We start from the raw sequence: 17169 nt of genomic DNA on the forward strand, positions 1-17169 counted from the left end.
ACTCTTAATCTCACAAAACAAACTGAGGGTTAATGGCGGGAGGGGGGATGGGGGGGTGGGATTATGGACATTGGGGAGGGTATGTGCTATGGTGAGTGCTGTGAAGTGTGTAAACCTGGCGATTCACAGACCTGTACCCCTGGGGATAAAAAGATATTATATGTTTATGAAAAATAAAATTAAAAAAAAAAAAAAGAAAGAAAAAAAAAAAAAAGAAAATGTTAAATCAGATATTAACTTTGATATTCAAAATAGCATTAAAGTAGCATGACTTTTTTTTCCCCCCTGTGCCTTTTCCCATCCAACTACTTAGGTGATAGACAGCAATTGGCCAATAATGGAAATGGGGATTCTATTTACTGCCCTCCTTCTTGATGATCTAGGAATAAGAATGCAAAGAAATTAAGGAATGACTGCATAAAATCCCCAAGGTCATCCTGTTCAGGTCAGATACTAGGGGTTCTGAGCACAGATGTGTGCATAATTATTGTGTCATATTGGAAAGAACATAGAATAGAGTGGTCAGTTTAAGGTCAGGCATATTCCATTTTATGTAATTCCACTTACTTTCATTCCTTTATTCAAAAATGATTTTATTTTTTATTTATTTTTAAAATATTTTATTTATTTATTTGACAGAGAGAGAGAGAGAGAGAGAGAGATATCACAAGCAGGCAGGCAGAGAGAGAGGCAGAAGCAGGCTCCCTGTGGAGCAGAGAGCCTGATGCGGGGCTCGATCCCAGGACTATGGGATCATAACCTGAGCCGAAGGCAGAGGCTTAACCCACGGAGCCTCCCAGGCGCCCCAAAAAGTGATTTTAAAGCATCTCACCCTCTTGAGTTATTGCAGATAAAAGATGGAAACAAAAGAAGAGAACTCCTCGCTCACAGAGATTTCATATTTAATGAACAGATGAACATATGATTGTTACTGACATGATGCGATTTTATTTCTACAGAACACGATGGGCTTACAGGGAGAGAAGTGATTATTGTGTGGTACACCTAATTATGCAGTTAAGCAGTGGGGCATTTGGGGATAACCCTGGACTTCTTTGTCACATATCTTTGAGTGACACATTCTCTTTCTACCCTGTGTGAGATCATTTTGATTCCTTTGGGTTGTTCCATACCGTTTTCTGTACTCATACAAACATCAAATACATATACTGAATTTGTTTTTGGAACAAAAATGACATTTCATGCACACTGTTCTGCCACTTACTCTTTTTGTTAATGGAGGATGATGAATGCTCTCTACTGTCATAGATAGGTGCTTAAATTTGTTCATTTAAGTGGATTCATTATATTCTGTCGTCTGCCTGTATCATGGGTGTTCCACCATTTTTCTACCGGTAGACTCTTAGGTTCTTTCTGGTTTATTGCTCCACCCCTCCAGTGCTGTCATGTGTGTCCTTATTTACTATTTAGTGGTAATTTCATTCCTATAGGATCATCCCCTTCAGTATTCAAACATGCTGTTACTTTTCCCATCATAACAAAACATTCTCTTCATGTCAGGTACCCTACCACCTACACTATCTCTTTGTTCCCTTTACTGTAACAAATCCTGGAAAGAATTGTATTCGGTATCTTTAATTCCTCACCTCCCATTCTCTCTTAAACCATCTCTAGTCTGTTTTTTTTTCTACTACCACCGTCCTACCCTGCTCTTTTTGAGGTCATCAATGATTCCTTCATTGCAAAGTCCAAAGGCCAATTCTTACTTGCCCTAGCACAGTAGACCACGCCCTCCTCCTTAAAACACTTTATTTACCTGCCTTCCATGATTCCTCATTTTCTTGGTTTTCTCCCAGATCTTTCATCTTTCTTGTCTCCCCTAATGGCTCATCTTCTGCTCTCCAAGTTTGTAGTGTGGACTGTTGTAGGGCTCAATCCTCTATCCTCCTTTTTCCTATCTATACTCTCCTTGGTGATCTCATACAATCTCACAGCTTGAAGAGCCATCATGCCAACAACTCCTAGATTTGTACCTCTGGGAGACTTTCCTCCAAATTCCAACCATGAATGGGGAATGGCCTATTCAACATTTCCATGTGATGTCTGAGATATCTCAATCTTAACATATCCCAAACTGAACTTCTGATCGTTCCTCCCAAACCTGCTCTACCTACAGTCTTGCCATTTCAGATCACAGCTGTTTTCTCCTTCTACTTACTATGGAATACTATACTATACAATAGATTAGAGTAGATACAATCTTGTAGATTTTACAAGACCAAGTGGATTAAATCCTCAGGCCAAGAATTCACAAGATTATCAGGCCTTATCAGTTCATGACAATCTGGCTATAAAAATTTGCAATGAGATCTTAACATGTCCATGTTCACCAGAAATTCGGGTCTATACAAAAGCCTTGGGTTCTTTAGAACTCAGTAGCAACCTTGCTCAAGATCTTTTGGTTTTGTTGAATGAAATTCTGGAGCAAGTAAAAGATAGGACATGTCTGAGAGCTCTGGAGGAAATCAAGATTCAGTTGGAAAAGGAAATAAAGAATATGATGGCCAAGTGGTAGCGGCACAGGATGCCAACAGGACTATGACTGCTTTTCAAATTGAAGATGAAAAAAGTAAAGAAGCATATAAAACTCCTCTCAGGGATGTAAAAGCAACCCGAGCATCAAAATCCACTCAGCAAAAGACTAACAGAGGACAGAGAAAAGGGACAGCTTCAGCTAGGATGAACAGGAGGCGTCAGACTGTGGAGGTTGACTCTGAAAGTGATCCCGAAATTCCAGAGCCAGAATCAGAAATGAAGATGAGATTGCCAAGATGAGCCAAAACAGCAGCACTAGAAAGAAGTAAACTTAACCTTGCACAGTTTCTCAATGAAGATATAAGTTAGAAGAGATGATGGAGGTGAAGTCCTTTTAACAATGTCCTTTAAAATTATGTTCAGTTCTCTGCTTTAATAAAGTTACGCTTGTATCAAAATTAAAAAAAAAATACAAGAATTGACCCATAGATCTGAGGATGAGAATATAAGTTATCTTAATTGATCCAAGTATATAAGGAAATCTGATATGTGATAAAGTTGGCATTTTAATTAACTGGGGAAAAGTTAGCATAATTGGCTATGCATCTGAAAGAAAGCAGAGCCAGACCCTTGCTGAAATAAATTCCAAATGGACTGAAATTCAAACTTAACATTAAAAACTGAAACAGTAGAAGAACACTTAGAAAGTTACGTGACCTTGCTTCTACCCTTGCCTCCACCCTGCCTTCCCTCTAGACTATTCTCAGCATCTCCTCTTTCTAGCACTCTGCCACAGTGGCTTCCTTGCTGTTCTTTGGACCTGCCAAGCACACTCCCAGATGGATAGCCAATTATGCATTTTTTTTTTTTTTTTTTGGTGAATGAAAACACCACATTTATCATATGTTGGGTTCCCATTTAGGCTTATATCAATCATTAAATTTTGAATTCTTGTCCTCAGATCTATATGTCTATTCCATTTTATTTTTTAGAGAGAGAGAGAGAGAGAGCAAGCAGGGAGGGGCAGAGAAAGAGGAAGAGAGAGAATATCAAGCAGGATCCATGCTCAGCCCAGAGCCAGACAGAGGGCTCGATCCCATGACCCCAGGATCATGAACTGAACTGTAATCAAAAGTCATATGCTTAAACCAGTTGAGCCACTCAAGTGCCCCCCATTCTTTTTTTATATAATACTATTTGGTCTTAGTTGTCTATAGTAAATTTTAATATCTGTTGAAGAACATCCCTTCCCACTAGTCTTCAATGTCATAATTTTAAATATCCTTATTTAATTTATTATTCCAAAAATGTCTTCAAAATAATTTTTTCCTATTTAAAAAACATCGTGATTCTATTTGGAAACGCACTTAGTTTAAATACAATTGATTCTCATTACTGATGGCCATTATACTCTACACAGTCACTGTTAACTATGAATTAGGGAAAATTGACCCATTGCTTCCAGGGGAAATAAAAGGTTAGGTTCTTGCTAGTCTCTGGTCAGATTATTTTTGTCATCCAAGCAACATATAACTTTGTTTTATGCGTGTCTTGTATATGGATACCTTATTTAATACATACTGTCAGTTCATTCACACAGAACTTATGTCAACAGCACTATAACTCATGCTTGAAAGGAGGTTATTTAACATACATATTTTCTTCTTAAGGCGCTTCATAACCTTCCTGTGCTTAGGAAGAGCAGACAACATTTCCGCACGGTGTTTGGGGGCAATTTGCAATAGTGAAATCACCATTAAAAAGCACAAAAATGAGAAAAGGATGTGTTTATGGTATGAGAGCTGAAACTAGAAGACAGAATGATTCTCAGTTCGACCTCAGGGGTACATCAACAGTTCAAATTTTTTGCCACTCTGTGCCTGTCTGCAGATGACCAGGGAAACATCACAAGTATTGATTTCAGGGTTATACATAAATTTTCATGAGTAAGTGCATTCATAAATACAGAATCTGTGAATAATGAGAATCAACTGTATTAATTTTTGGAGCATGTACAATTCTTATGCCAGAGTCTTCTCTTCCAGGAATTTGGTATGTTTCTCCTTTCATTCAGGTCTTATTTGCTGTATTCTGAAATATTATAGTTTTTTTTAAATGTGGTTTTTGTATCCTTTTTGCTAAGCTTTTTTTTTTCCAAGTTTCTCTTTAAAATAATTTTTACAGGTACTGTAAAGGGGATTTTAATAAAATTTCTAGCTGACGACTACTATCATAATGAAGACCTACTAATCTGTGTGTATGCGTTTTATTTCCCACCACTCAAAGCCTATTTATTCTAGTTATTTTTACTAGAGCTACCTGAGCTTTCTTGGGAACTTAAAATCATATTAGCTGCAAATGAAAGTAATTTTGTCTGTTTCACTGTTTTAATTTTCTTTTTTATTATATTTGCAAGAACTTCCAAAACTATTTAATAACAGTGTTGATATTTTGGCACCTAACTTTCAGTTATGTTTTTTTGCAAGTGAAAGTGTTCTCAGTGTAAACTATTATATGTAAAGTAAGTGAAACCACATGAAAAGGAGGCTTATTACCTTGCAGAATATTTGCTAAATCAATGAATGAATTTAGTATCATCACTTGGCAAAATCACAAATCTCTTAGAAGATGGTCAGTACTAATGTGTCAACTTAATAGATATTAAGAATGTGTTTTGCCTCTTACCACATTGTTAAATAATAATGTCCCATATTCCTTTCTCCTAGATAAGACACTAATCAGAATTTCTGAACTCATTAATATCTAGGTGAAGCTGAAAATTATTACGTAAGAGTTTTACTTTGGGGAACACTGTTGTACTCAGGTGGACAGAGTAGAACACACTGACATTCTAAAACCCTTTAGCTTTGCATAGCAATTGAATTTCCTTTCCTCCTCTTATCTCTACTGATGCTACTCTGGGAGTAGGACAGGTTATCTCTACTATCAGGTGAAGACACTGAGTCATAAAAACCTGAAGCCACTTCCCCAAGGCTACACACCTGACTGAGGACAAAGCTCAATCGAATTTCACTACCTTCTCCCAACACTTTGTAATCACTCTTGTGACACTTTCCCATGCTCCATTCTAAAAGAGTTCGTGACCTACCTTATTACCCCCATCAGTCCCTTCATCACACATCCCTCATTGTATTATTCAGCCCATTGATCCATCATTCAATACACATTTATTGAGCATTTGTCAAATTTAGACATTAGTTATAGATTCTGGAAATATATCTGGAAACAATAAAAATTTCTCCAGCCCTGCCCCTGAGCTTACATTATACCAAACAAACAAAAAATAAAAGTAAAATATATAGGGTGTAAGGTACTGATGAAATGCTCTGAAGAAAAATAAAGCAAGGGAGAAGGATTGTGAGTGCCAGAGGGGGACAGGGGCTGAAATGTTAAGTAGTCGCGAATGGACTTATGGATGAGATTGCATTTGAACAAAGACCTCTACGGGTCTTTATTATTATTATTACTATTATTTTTGAGAGAGCGAGAGCGAGCGCATGTGCATGTGTGCAAAGGGGAGAAGGCGGCAAAAAGAGAGGGAGAGACAGAATCTTAAGCAATCCCCATGCCCAGTCTGGAGCCTAACTCAGGGCTCTGTCCTATGACCCTGAGATCATGACCTGAGCCAAAACCACGTGTCGGAAGCTTAAACAACTGAGCCTCCCAGGTGTTCCCCCTCTAGGTCTTTAGGAGTGAGGCTCAAACCATGCAGGTTGGTGCGCTTGGGATACTTCCTTAAGGTAAAGGTTTAAGTCATCAGAGGGGCGGATCTGGCTTAGTCTTGTGGGGAGGAGGAAGGAATGAGGACTGGAGCACAGACAATGTGGGGCTGGGGAGATGAAACTGGAGAGGTTTGGGCGGGAGGAATATGCAGAACTTTTCTAAGCCATTATGACTTCTAGTTTTTAGCTTAAAACAATGGGAGGAGAATGGAGGGACTTGAGGCTAGGAGTTTGGGGGAGGTGGGCACATGAGGGATGCCATCATATTTTTACTTTCAAAACATCGGTCTGGCTTCAGTGGCCAAAAGAAATCAAATTAAGAGTCTGGATCTTTGTGTTCTAAGTATGAGAATGTAGGAATTTAGACAAGATCTCAAGTATTCAATAAATCCAGATGACTAATCGACACATTGTATTGTTCCTTTGCTAGGGAAGGATGAAACCTGCCTTGAAGAAGACAGATGAATTGGTACCTGGTATCTCTGTTCTTATTTTTAAATTCCTTGTACTATATTAAAGATACACATCAAATGATAAATTCTCTAACTTTGAAGATATATTGATAACAACCTGCTAAGTAAATGTGATATAGGTATAATAAATGGCATCTAATTGTAATGTCAACATATACTTTTTCCTTTAAAGAGCTATAAAAACTTGTTTAGATTGGAAAGTGACAAAAGGACCCTAAAAATAAGGTCTAGGATTGAGACAGAAATAGGCTGGTGGGTGTCTGAGAAGAGATTAGGAATTACAAAAGGAATTACTAAATGAATACCATTCTGATTTAAATCTATCTGTTCTACTCTCACTAGATAAAATGGTAGTGAATTAATATTTCTGGGTTTTTTTTTTCCTCCCAAATTTTGATGATCATAAGCCCACAGAAACATTATCTTTTTGCTTTATTTTCTACAATTTTTAATTTTGAAGAAGTGGTTACTTCCAAAATTAACATCACAAAGACTTTTGTAAAAAAAAAAAAAGATTTAATTTTAAGTAATCTCTGCACCCAATGTGGGGCTTGACCTCACAATCCACAAGATCAAGAGTTGTATGCTCTACCTACAGAGCCAGCCAAGTGGCCTTATCACAAAGACTTTTTAAAGTCATCTTTAGGCTGGTAATCTTTTGGTAAGTGATGGGTGACCTCATATATCGGTGGTGTTGGGCATCTTTTGGCTTAGCCCTCTGGAGCACAATTTGGTGTTCTGAATTTTGAGAGTTAACAGAGTTAACAACTTTTGATCCAATGATTTTATTGGAGTAAATTTATCTTAGTAAAATATTAAAACTATAGGAAGATGCATGAATAGGGATGTTGACTACAGAATTTCAGGGGGCAAATTCTAAAAATAACCAAAATGTTCAATGATATAAGGGATTCCTTGTATGTTATGATACTTCCTTATAAGGATGAGAGTGAGGCGATTAAAAATAATATTTTGGAAACTAATGACATGGGAAATACTGTCCATACGGAAAAGAAAAGAAGAATGTAATATTGTATCTACTGCATAATTCCTGTTTTGGTAGTACAAACATGTGACTAGCATTTGTCTGTGAGTGATAGGATTCTGAGTGTCTTTCCTTTCCCTTTTTAATAAAAATTAAGTATTCATTCTAAGTTAGCCTTTCAAAAGCAAACGAATAGAAACTAAAGATATAAAAAAAAACAACAACAACAAAAACCAAACAACCCAGAGATATAAAGCAGTCATTCAAATACTTCAATGTTAAGCGTCTTCTGTGTTTGATGCTTTAGTTGGAATAATTCTAAAAGATGGGATGGGCCATTTAGAAGTATTTTGTGCCTCTTGTTCTGTTTGAAAATTAAGGATCATTTCTGGAAGGGAAGTGCGTCTTCAGCCCTCAGCCAGCCCAGCCTCCTGCCTTCTTTCTGACCAGCATTAGGAAACCAGGCCGGGCTGCCGCTCTGCAGGACTGTCACTCACAGACACTCACCTGGCCTGTGCGTCATTAGCCAGCTTCCCTGGAGTCGCCTGGTCCAGCAGCCACCACCTTCTCGAAGTTTCTTTTCTCCTGCGTCCTCGGAGCAGGTTGCTTCTGAGGGTCCTGGCCAGGCATTTTGTATTCTCCTTTGCCGACATCTGCCGGAACGGCCACCAGTAAAAAGGAGAGTCCTATCAGAGTACCCAGGTCTTTTTTCCTCATTTGGGCAAACTGGCCACCACGAAAATCTTTGGAATTACTCCACTCACTTTTATGTCCTCAGAAAAATCATCTTCCTTCTGTACTACCTGAATGTCTTGCCACCGTCTCTGCTTGTCCAGAGTGTAAGTTTCCAAATTAAATACCACTTGCTTACAATTAACCCCTCTTCCTGAAATCGATCCAGGAACGTGGAATTCTAAAGCAAGAAGGGGTACGGAGCAGGGCTAAATCCAGGGCTGCCAACAGTTGGGGTGTGGATTCTCTTCAGAACTGGATGATCGCTGGTGGATTTATCTCCAGAAAAATGCCATACATTTAATTCTGTGTAAAATTTCAGTGGATTCACAGACCCTCTGAGGTCCACCCGTCAACCCCACATTAAGAACCTTTGCCAAGGGGTGCCTGGGTGGCTCAGTGAGTTAAAACCTCTGCCTTCCGTTGAGGTCATGATCCCAGGATCCTGGGATCGAGCCCTGCATCGGGCTCTCTGTTCAGCGGGGAGCCTGCTTCCTCCTCTCTCCCTCTGCCTGCCTCTCTGCCTACTTGTGACCTCTGTCTGTCAAATAAATAAATAAAATCTTTAAAAAAAAAAAAGAACCTTTGCCAAAAGAACAAAGGAATGAGGTATCTTATTAAAAATTTTCAGCCCTTGAAATCTGAAGTGTAATAACAAAATGACCACACGGTGTCAGTCTAACATCGATAAGTCCTATTCCTTCCCTGAGTTTTAGGAAAAGGGAGCTGATGGGCCAAGGAACCTGAGCATCTGGGTTATCCAAGTTCAGCAAAACAATGCCCACTGGGAATTCTTTAATACGCTCCAAGCACTTGACTTTAGTGGACCATTCATGTTAAAGAGAAGGAGGGAAATCTGTCCTTGGTAGGGATAGCTAACCAACACCCTTCACTACTGCCCTGTTTGAGGGTGATACCTCTGTACAGAGAAACTGAGTAATAGGAACTTAATGAAGAGAAGAAAGTGTTCTTTCCGGGAAAATGAAAATGCTCTTTGCTTAAATTTGACTATCCTATTTCTCTTTTTTCTTCAAAAGGTCTGAATTCTCTTGCTGAGTATTTAGAATTTTCTTAAAGAACATTTAAAAGGCAACTATGAAGTCCTAGTTTTCTATTCTTTCCATCCAAAGGTAGATAGTAATTTTTCCCTTTCATTTTTCCTAAAGAAAAAATACTGGAATTTCGGGAAGAGACATGTGAAAAGAGAAAAGTTTCCCCCAAAGATAGTAGTAATCGGAAACCTGATTTTCTCATTTTTACCAAACCAAACCTTTTCTTTGAACCCGTACTCACTTCCAGTGTTTCTCCCCTTTTATTCCTCAGATATTTTCTGCCATATATTGTGGGACCAGTCCCATGAGATTGAACTCTGTTTGGCCTTTACATGTCCCCAAAGGTTCTATTAAAATCTATGATGTAGAGAAAGCATATGGATATTGAGAGGTATTTTCAGTGGAGTTTGTTACTTCCTTGTTACTTCCTTAAATATTATCATGAATGAAAGGAACAAAATCTGTGGTTTATCCAGGGAAAGTTCTTTAGTTGCTGCAGCTTGCCCTGACTGGATTCATAAATCATTGGTGTGCAGTGGGTTAGAGGTTACCTGGACGCAGACCTCCATCACAGGATGGACCTTCTGGGGAGATCCTCTGTGAAGCCCAGCAAAGAAGCACGCTTGGCAGAGGTCAAAGTTGAGACACTTCAGACAGCGGTATCTGCCAATAACAGTGGAAGTGCGGATAATGTCACAACCAGCCCGTGAGCAGATCAGGTGTACAATGAGCACCTCAAAACATACAGGAGACATCTACGCTATCAAGGAAGTGCAAAACTTCTCCCAAACTTTGTAGAGATGTTAAATGACTCTAACATGTTTATTTACTCAAAGAATTAATCTTTTGGTGGTACTTTTTATAATATGGCATTATATTAACATAGTTTCACCCAACAGACTACAGTCTAGAAGTCTGATTCATGCCCCCGCGAATATACCAAGCACGTTGCCTATGCAAGGTACTGTGTGCCACAAACCTTGGGATAGACCCCTAAGTCCGGGGCCACCTTTTCTATGGCTGCACAACGCATTCATATATTTTGAATTTAGCTGCCCACTTAAAAAATAAAATAAACCACGAGATTTTTCAGTATATTCTGACCTTTGACTCCTTTTGAAAATTGTCAACATCTGATAACACTGGACCTGCATTCCTGCATGGTACTGGGGAAGATAAAATTGTGGACAAAGAATCTGAAATAAAATTTGCGATTTTCTAGAAGTCTGTCTGTAGGAAAGAAACGGGGTGGAGGAGGGCTAGTTCTTCTAGCCACCGTGTGGGGGAGAGAGTCGGGGAGAGACCCCTGCAACCAAGTTTCCTAACACGTCAACACTGAAGTCCTTCCCATACATACGGTGGCATCCTTAAGTCTCCGGTGGTAACAGGGGAGGAGAGTATCTTGAGACACGGTGGGAAGGAGGGGTGTCTCATAACACTCAGGGAAAATAGGGTGATACCACATCTCTGTGCTCTTCAAATTTCATGTCTTGCTGCAGAAAGAGGTTAGGGAAGCTTGCAGTACTAACTAGCAAAGTTAAGCAATATGTGATTATGCACCACGTATGAGGCATTGGAAGGCAAATGCGATAGGAGGGAGAGAGGCAGAGACACCTGACGGTGGGTGAGAAGTTTTCATGGAGGAAGTGCGCCTTTGGGCTGGGGACCAATGAGGATGAAATCACAAAGAGAAGGAAGAGTGAGGGAAGGGGGCTGGAGCCACGAAGGAGGGTTTGGAGCACCTCACATCTATCAGACCTGAATTTCAGACATTTGGATTATTCTAAAGAACAGAGGAATCAAAACTTGGAATGCCCCTGAGGCTGGATGGCAGAGCAAGAGAATGTAAGGTCTGTGAGATCAACCATCAGCTGCCCTTGTTCATTGCTGTACCCCAATACCTAGTTCCACGGTAAGATATTAATAATATCTTACACTATTAATAAATAGTGTCCAGTGGCTAGAATAGTAGGTAATGTTTTGGAACACTTACTAAAGGGCAGGCAGTATACATGTGTTGACACACGGGTCATCACCATGAAAGCTCTTTAAGGGAAGGTGTTCTTATGATTATCGTTTTTCCAGATGAAGAAACTGAATCAATTAGATTTTAAGCAACTGACACCAAGTTACACAACTTCTTGGTCAGTGGTAGAAGTAGGCTTTGAGCCCAGGGATACCACCCGAATGGAGAAATAGCTATTTTAGCAACTAGCATAGACCACCAGTGCCAGAGGCTTGAGGCAGATGCACACACCACCATTACTAGTGACCACGAAGTGGAAACTTCAGCTCAGCTGTTGAGAGGATACCTAGTTAACACTGCAGATTTTTTAATGACCATTAGTTGAATGAAGTTAAGTGAATGACTTAGTTTATGCACAAGGAAAATGGGACTAGTAAACTCTGCCTTCTTGGCTTTGCAAATTTTACAAAGCTTTGAAAATTACTCAACATGCGTAATTGGGAAGACAATTGCTGTTTGCAAGAAATGTATAATACAATGTTTTAAATAAGGATTATTTATAAGTACTGATCGCATTATCCAGCATTACCGTATGGCTGCCCTTGACTTGTCTGGGACAATACACTGACCCTAACCTTGCATTAATTCCTTTATGCTCAGAAACTACCTACAGGTATACAAGGAAAGGTGTAGTATGAATAATGAGATTGGTCTGTTGATGACTTTACCACAAAAAATCAAATTGGTTTTTTTTTCCCAATCTTAACTCAACTTACATGGTTATTATAGAGCATAAATGTGATGTGTCCTGCTAAAATATAACACTGGCTTAGCACCAATCTCTGGTCTTTGCACTTTTTCTTATTTTAGAAGGTTAAGCCTTTGCCTTCTTGCTGTTACCTCCAGGTCTGCAAACACTTCTGCTCTAAAATGACTTTATTAATCTCACTAAAACGTAAAGCCTTGAGGTTATTGCTGGAGTTTGGGAGAGCCAAAAAACAAGTTTAAGGTTAGGACTGTCATAAATTCAAATAATTTCTAATAGACGCAGAAGGTTACAGCTAAAAGAAGCCTAGCACTCCAATGGGCCCAGCCCTCCTTATTTTACTTATAAAGAAACTGAGGTCCAGAGAGGTTAATGGCCTTGTGCAGGTCATCTAGGTGTCTGCATGTATGAGAACTTTACATTGCCTTGGATGTCTAGGATGAAGGATGGTTTGCACAGAGGCATTTCTAAGAAGAAGTGAATTTCATTCTCAATAGAAAGGGAGGTAACCTGAACTTAAAAAATGGCACTTCTTGCCCTCTGCCTTGGCATGACCTGTGTCATTCAAGCTCTTTGAGACTCCTTTATAAAATAGGAGCAATAGGGGTGCCTGGGTGACTCAGTAGGTTAAAGCCTCTGCCTTCAGCTCAGGTCATGATCCCAGGGTCCTCGGATCAAGCTCTCTGTTCAGCGGGGAGCCTGCTTCCTCCACTCTCTCTGCCTGCCTCTCTGCCTACTTGTGATCTCTGTCTGTCAAATAAATAAATAAAAATCTTTAAAAAATAGGAGCAATAATATCTGCTTTATGTTACACATAATAATTTTGAAAAAATATTTCAGCGTAAAAGTTGTATTTTATATAATTGCAAAGTGAATCCTGTACCTGTCCAGGGCAGGGCTTGCAGTAACTACTCAATTAGTGTGTGTTTGTTGGTTAAATGATCGCAACGTGCATATAACATGATAAATCCTATTCATGTTCCTCCACGGTCCAATACTAAGAGAGTTTATATTTCATTGTGGTGTGGAGATTTCTTTGGTTCGGTTTGCTCGGTTTCCAAAGGTCCTTTCCATTTATGTTTTATTGCTTAAAGGATAGTTATTTGCAGAGAGGTTTTCATGAGTGAAATGTCACCATGTCCTCAGAATTCTCTGCAAACCCACTTTGTTTTCTTGACAAAATTAGAATCTTCCAGCTTCCTAGTGGACCCAGCAGATGCATTTTATATCCGCGGGGGGCATGTTTACCATCTGGGTTAGTTAAGATCTGAAAGTATAAGATGAGAAGAACAGAGTCCCCAAGTCCTCACTCCTGCCCCTTCTGGGCACCCCATTCTTTGACTTGTTTTTAGCAAGCCAGCTGTCCCAGCGAGTCAGTCCTACTACACCTTCAGCCCCTGCCGGCATTCATTCACCAGGATAATGGCATCCCTGTGCCTGGTCTTGACCTGCCAGTTTCCTTCTTTCCTCCACCAGTCTATCTGACTTTAATTTCACTTCCTTACTGTTTTATTTACGAGAGACCAACAACACCCTTTTCCTAAGGTAGGGTTTGACTGTCTTCAAAGATATGGAAAGATCTCCCCTAGCTTCCCAATCTGCCCTTTCCTCTAAGCAGAGTGAGGATCTGGTGTAAGCTGTGCCCCTCCCTGCAAACCTGATTTTTCCTTTGGTTCCTGAGACCCTGTTCCCAGTTGTCTACACTGGGAGGCAGCATGGCATCATGGTTGCAAAGCAGTGCCTGGGGATTCAGGCTGCCAGTAATTACTTGCTGACCATGTGCAAGTTATTTAGCTTCTCTGCAAACTGGGGATAGTAATACCACCTTTTATAGAGGTTTTAGCAAGTCCTTAAATGAAATGATCCATGTGAACCACTCAACTTAACACTTAATAAACTATTATTATTACTATAATTCTTATGCATGATTCCAAAGTATTTAGAAGTGGGTTTTTTTTTTTTTTTTTTTTTGTAACAGAAGAAAAAATATTTTTCTCTTAGAGGAATAAAAATGTTTATTGATCAGACCATGTGTCAATGGGAGAATTTAATATTCTATTAGCTGTAGAAGATAAAATATAATTTATTGTCAACCAAGATCCCCCATGCAGAAAATTATTGACCCCAAAATATCAAATGAGTTCCAAATGTGTGAGGACCACAGAAGAATCTGGAGGGATGCAGCTCCACCCCTAGACCCCTTTGGAGCATGACTGTCTGTGAAATATTGATGAGTGACTGTACCTCAGTCCTGTGATTGGAAAGTTCCTGCAGATTCTACACCGGGCAGGGTGAGTGACCATTTCTGTAGCAGATAACCGGTAGCAGGTTGGGAGCCACAGGAGGATGGGAGGCTCAGACTGTAACCAAGACAGGAATTTTTCTTCTTTGATTGTTGGGCTCAACACCTGAAAAACAATGGCTCACTCAAATATGTTGCCAGGCATGACTTTGGTCTCTAGTGCAGAGGAAAACGTAGTTTTATCTTCTTTTCTGGCTGTTTCTGCCAAAGAAGTTTGTATCTTATACTAGGTTGTCTGGGATGTTGTGCCCAGTCACCGTTCTGTCATTTGAACCAGTTAGCACACATGTCTGCCCCCAACTCCGGGGGACATTTGCATGGCACTCACCCCTTGGAAACAGCTGCGGGTAGCGCTTTCCACAGAGCACAGAGCACGACTCTCCCCTACGACAGCTGGGATCTACAAGAGGCAGGAAACCCCATGTCAGCCATGAGAAGCTGGAGAAATACATGACCCCTGGAATCAGCACGCCTGCGTCCTGGTGCTTCCAGCCACGGACTCACAAGTACTTGGTGTATGACACTGGATGAACTGCCCTCATTCAAGCAGATGAGAAATGTGCGGGTTTTGTGCAATGTCTGAATGGGGAGAATGAATGAACATGGGAGAGGAAGGGAGCCAGGAGGAAGGGGGAGACTGAGAAGAGTGTCCAGCAATTGGGGCAGTACGGGGACGGCTTCCATTGTTTCACTTCTTATGCTCCCAGGGATGTTATTTTCACCCTGCTTTGCCCTTCTTTACTTGTGAATTAATTATATGTAACAATGATACTGTATTCATGTTCAGAGCCGTTTTAAGAAAAATCTTTCCAAACACTTTCATAGCATCCCATTTTAACAAACACCAATTTCGGAGCGAGGGCAGTAGTCATTATCCTTGTTTAAAGCAAGGGGCACTTGAGATTTAATATTTTGCTCCGGGTAAAAATAGAACGTGATTTAGCTGCAGAATTGAGATCTCACTTCATGACTCCTTACTCTGTTGAGGAGGGTGGGGTCACAGAGCTTTGTCCTTTGGACTCACATTGTAGGGGTTCCAAAGGTTCCATCTGTGCTGGTTTCCATCTTTCAATCAAGGTGACCAAAGGATTTTCACTTAGGGACTAAGGATCCCTTGTGACTGCCAGGAGGGCCAGGGACTTGGCTCTGACATATCTAGATGCACAGATACGTGTACCTGTCACCTCCATTTATGCCCATGTGGTCACGAGTCCTCATTTCATGTCTGATGTCTTCTCCAGCACAGGCTGTCAAGAGGCATTGCCTGCAAGCTCAAAAGTAATTTCGAAGACCTCCCTGCTGAGTCCATCAACTCGAATAAACATTCTTCTAATCAGGAAAGTGGCACTTAGAACCACTTTGCTGACAATTAGCCAGGCAGGAGTCAACAAACATTTGCGTAATAGTGACAAGATGGCTGTACTTTAAATTGATAATAACCCCATCACCAGCTGAACAGAAGTAACTGCTCCCTATGTCACTTGGCCTTTGTCTGAAAAACTAACTCATTATCCATACTGTGGCCTGTGAGTGTTGAGGAACTAGCTGGACACTTATTTAGAGGGTGTTTCTGAGCCCTTGGAAAGGGGGGTTAACTTCTTGTAAAATAAGGGAAGGGGATCAGATGGGGTTCATTTGCCGGCTATGTGATGCTGACATCAATCAAAAGAAAACTCACTTCTGTAGTGGATTTTAACCTCCATTTTTGGCTTTAAGTATGTGCACAAAGATTTTGTGGATTAATTGCCCATTTGACTAATTTCTTGCAGGTGTGCTATGGAAGATTGCATGTGGCTTAGATAGCATGCTACCCCAGGCAGAACGCCACTTGAAATGATAATTAGGATTCTTGGGGGAGTGGTTTGAATCACATGGTGAGGCCTGGAATTTTCTATGGGAATCCATCTCTGAGTTCTTAATGGAAGTCAATGGGAGGATAATTTGCTATGCAAATTTCCACCTTCCTAAGAGTTTTCTCAGGAGCGTCCTAATGTGGGAGACGGAGCCCTGTTGGAGCTGCCATTTCAGCGGCTCATTGACCTCAGTTGAGCCTGGAACAAGAGCACATTTTTAGGGCTTGTTGGGTAGGGTGCTGGTTTGGGGCTACAGTAGTTACAAAGTGAGAACAAGGATTTCTCCAAGAAAAGGAAAATGCCCCTCAGAACACCTACTTTCATAATATTCACCTAAGCTCCCCCCCAACCCTTTTAAGTCAGACTGCATAAATGGGTGGACAGACTTTGCCACTCTCTCTGGCTCTCCACCAGCTTGAGTCTGGAGGTATGAGGATGCCTGGGTAGTACCTCTGCTCTGGCAGATATGCCTGAGAGTCAGCAGAAAGCTGGCAATGGGATCTATGTGCCACCACCACCACCAGAACAGCTCTGAAATACCTATGCCTGATGTTTAACTTTCTAAATTTTTAAAAAATCACCACTCCATTTGAAAAAATATGAACATGTTGAATATTACTGGGAATTTCTAGAACAAATGAAATATTAATTATTATGATCAATACGAACATGAGATGTTAAGACCAAATCAAAACACAGGTAACTTTGGATAGGTTTTTCTTTCTCTCTCTCTCTTTTTTAAAGATTTATTTATTTATTTATTTGAGAGAGAGAGAGAGAGCAAGTGCAGGAGAAAGAGAC

At 40.2% G+C, this 17169-nt stretch overlaps 1 protein-coding gene across 1 annotated transcript in view; it reads right to left on the reverse strand.

Annotated features, from left to right (window-relative positions):
* LOC111145396 (dystrotelin) overlaps positions 1–17169 on the reverse strand; it is a 54170-nt gene that overhangs the window by 24973 nt on the left and 12028 nt on the right. Inside the window, exons 6-9 of the mRNA XM_022500276.1 lie at positions 14844–14915; positions 14458–14621; positions 10033–10144; positions 8205–8350 (exon numbers count right to left, since the gene is read on the reverse strand). Coding sequence (XP_022355984.1) covers positions 8205–8350; positions 10033–10144; positions 14458–14621; positions 14844–14915 — 494 coding nt within the window. The remainder of the gene's footprint in view (positions 1–8204; positions 8351–10032; positions 10145–14457; positions 14622–14843; positions 14916–17169) is intronic.

Source organism: Enhydra lutris, unplaced genomic scaffold (genome assembly GCF_002288905.1).
Source record: "Enhydra lutris kenyoni isolate GAN:26980312 unplaced genomic scaffold, ASM228890v2 scaffoldscaffold1, whole genome shotgun sequence".
NCBI classification, from domain to species: Eukaryota; Metazoa; Chordata; class Mammalia; order Carnivora; family Mustelidae; genus Enhydra; species Enhydra lutris.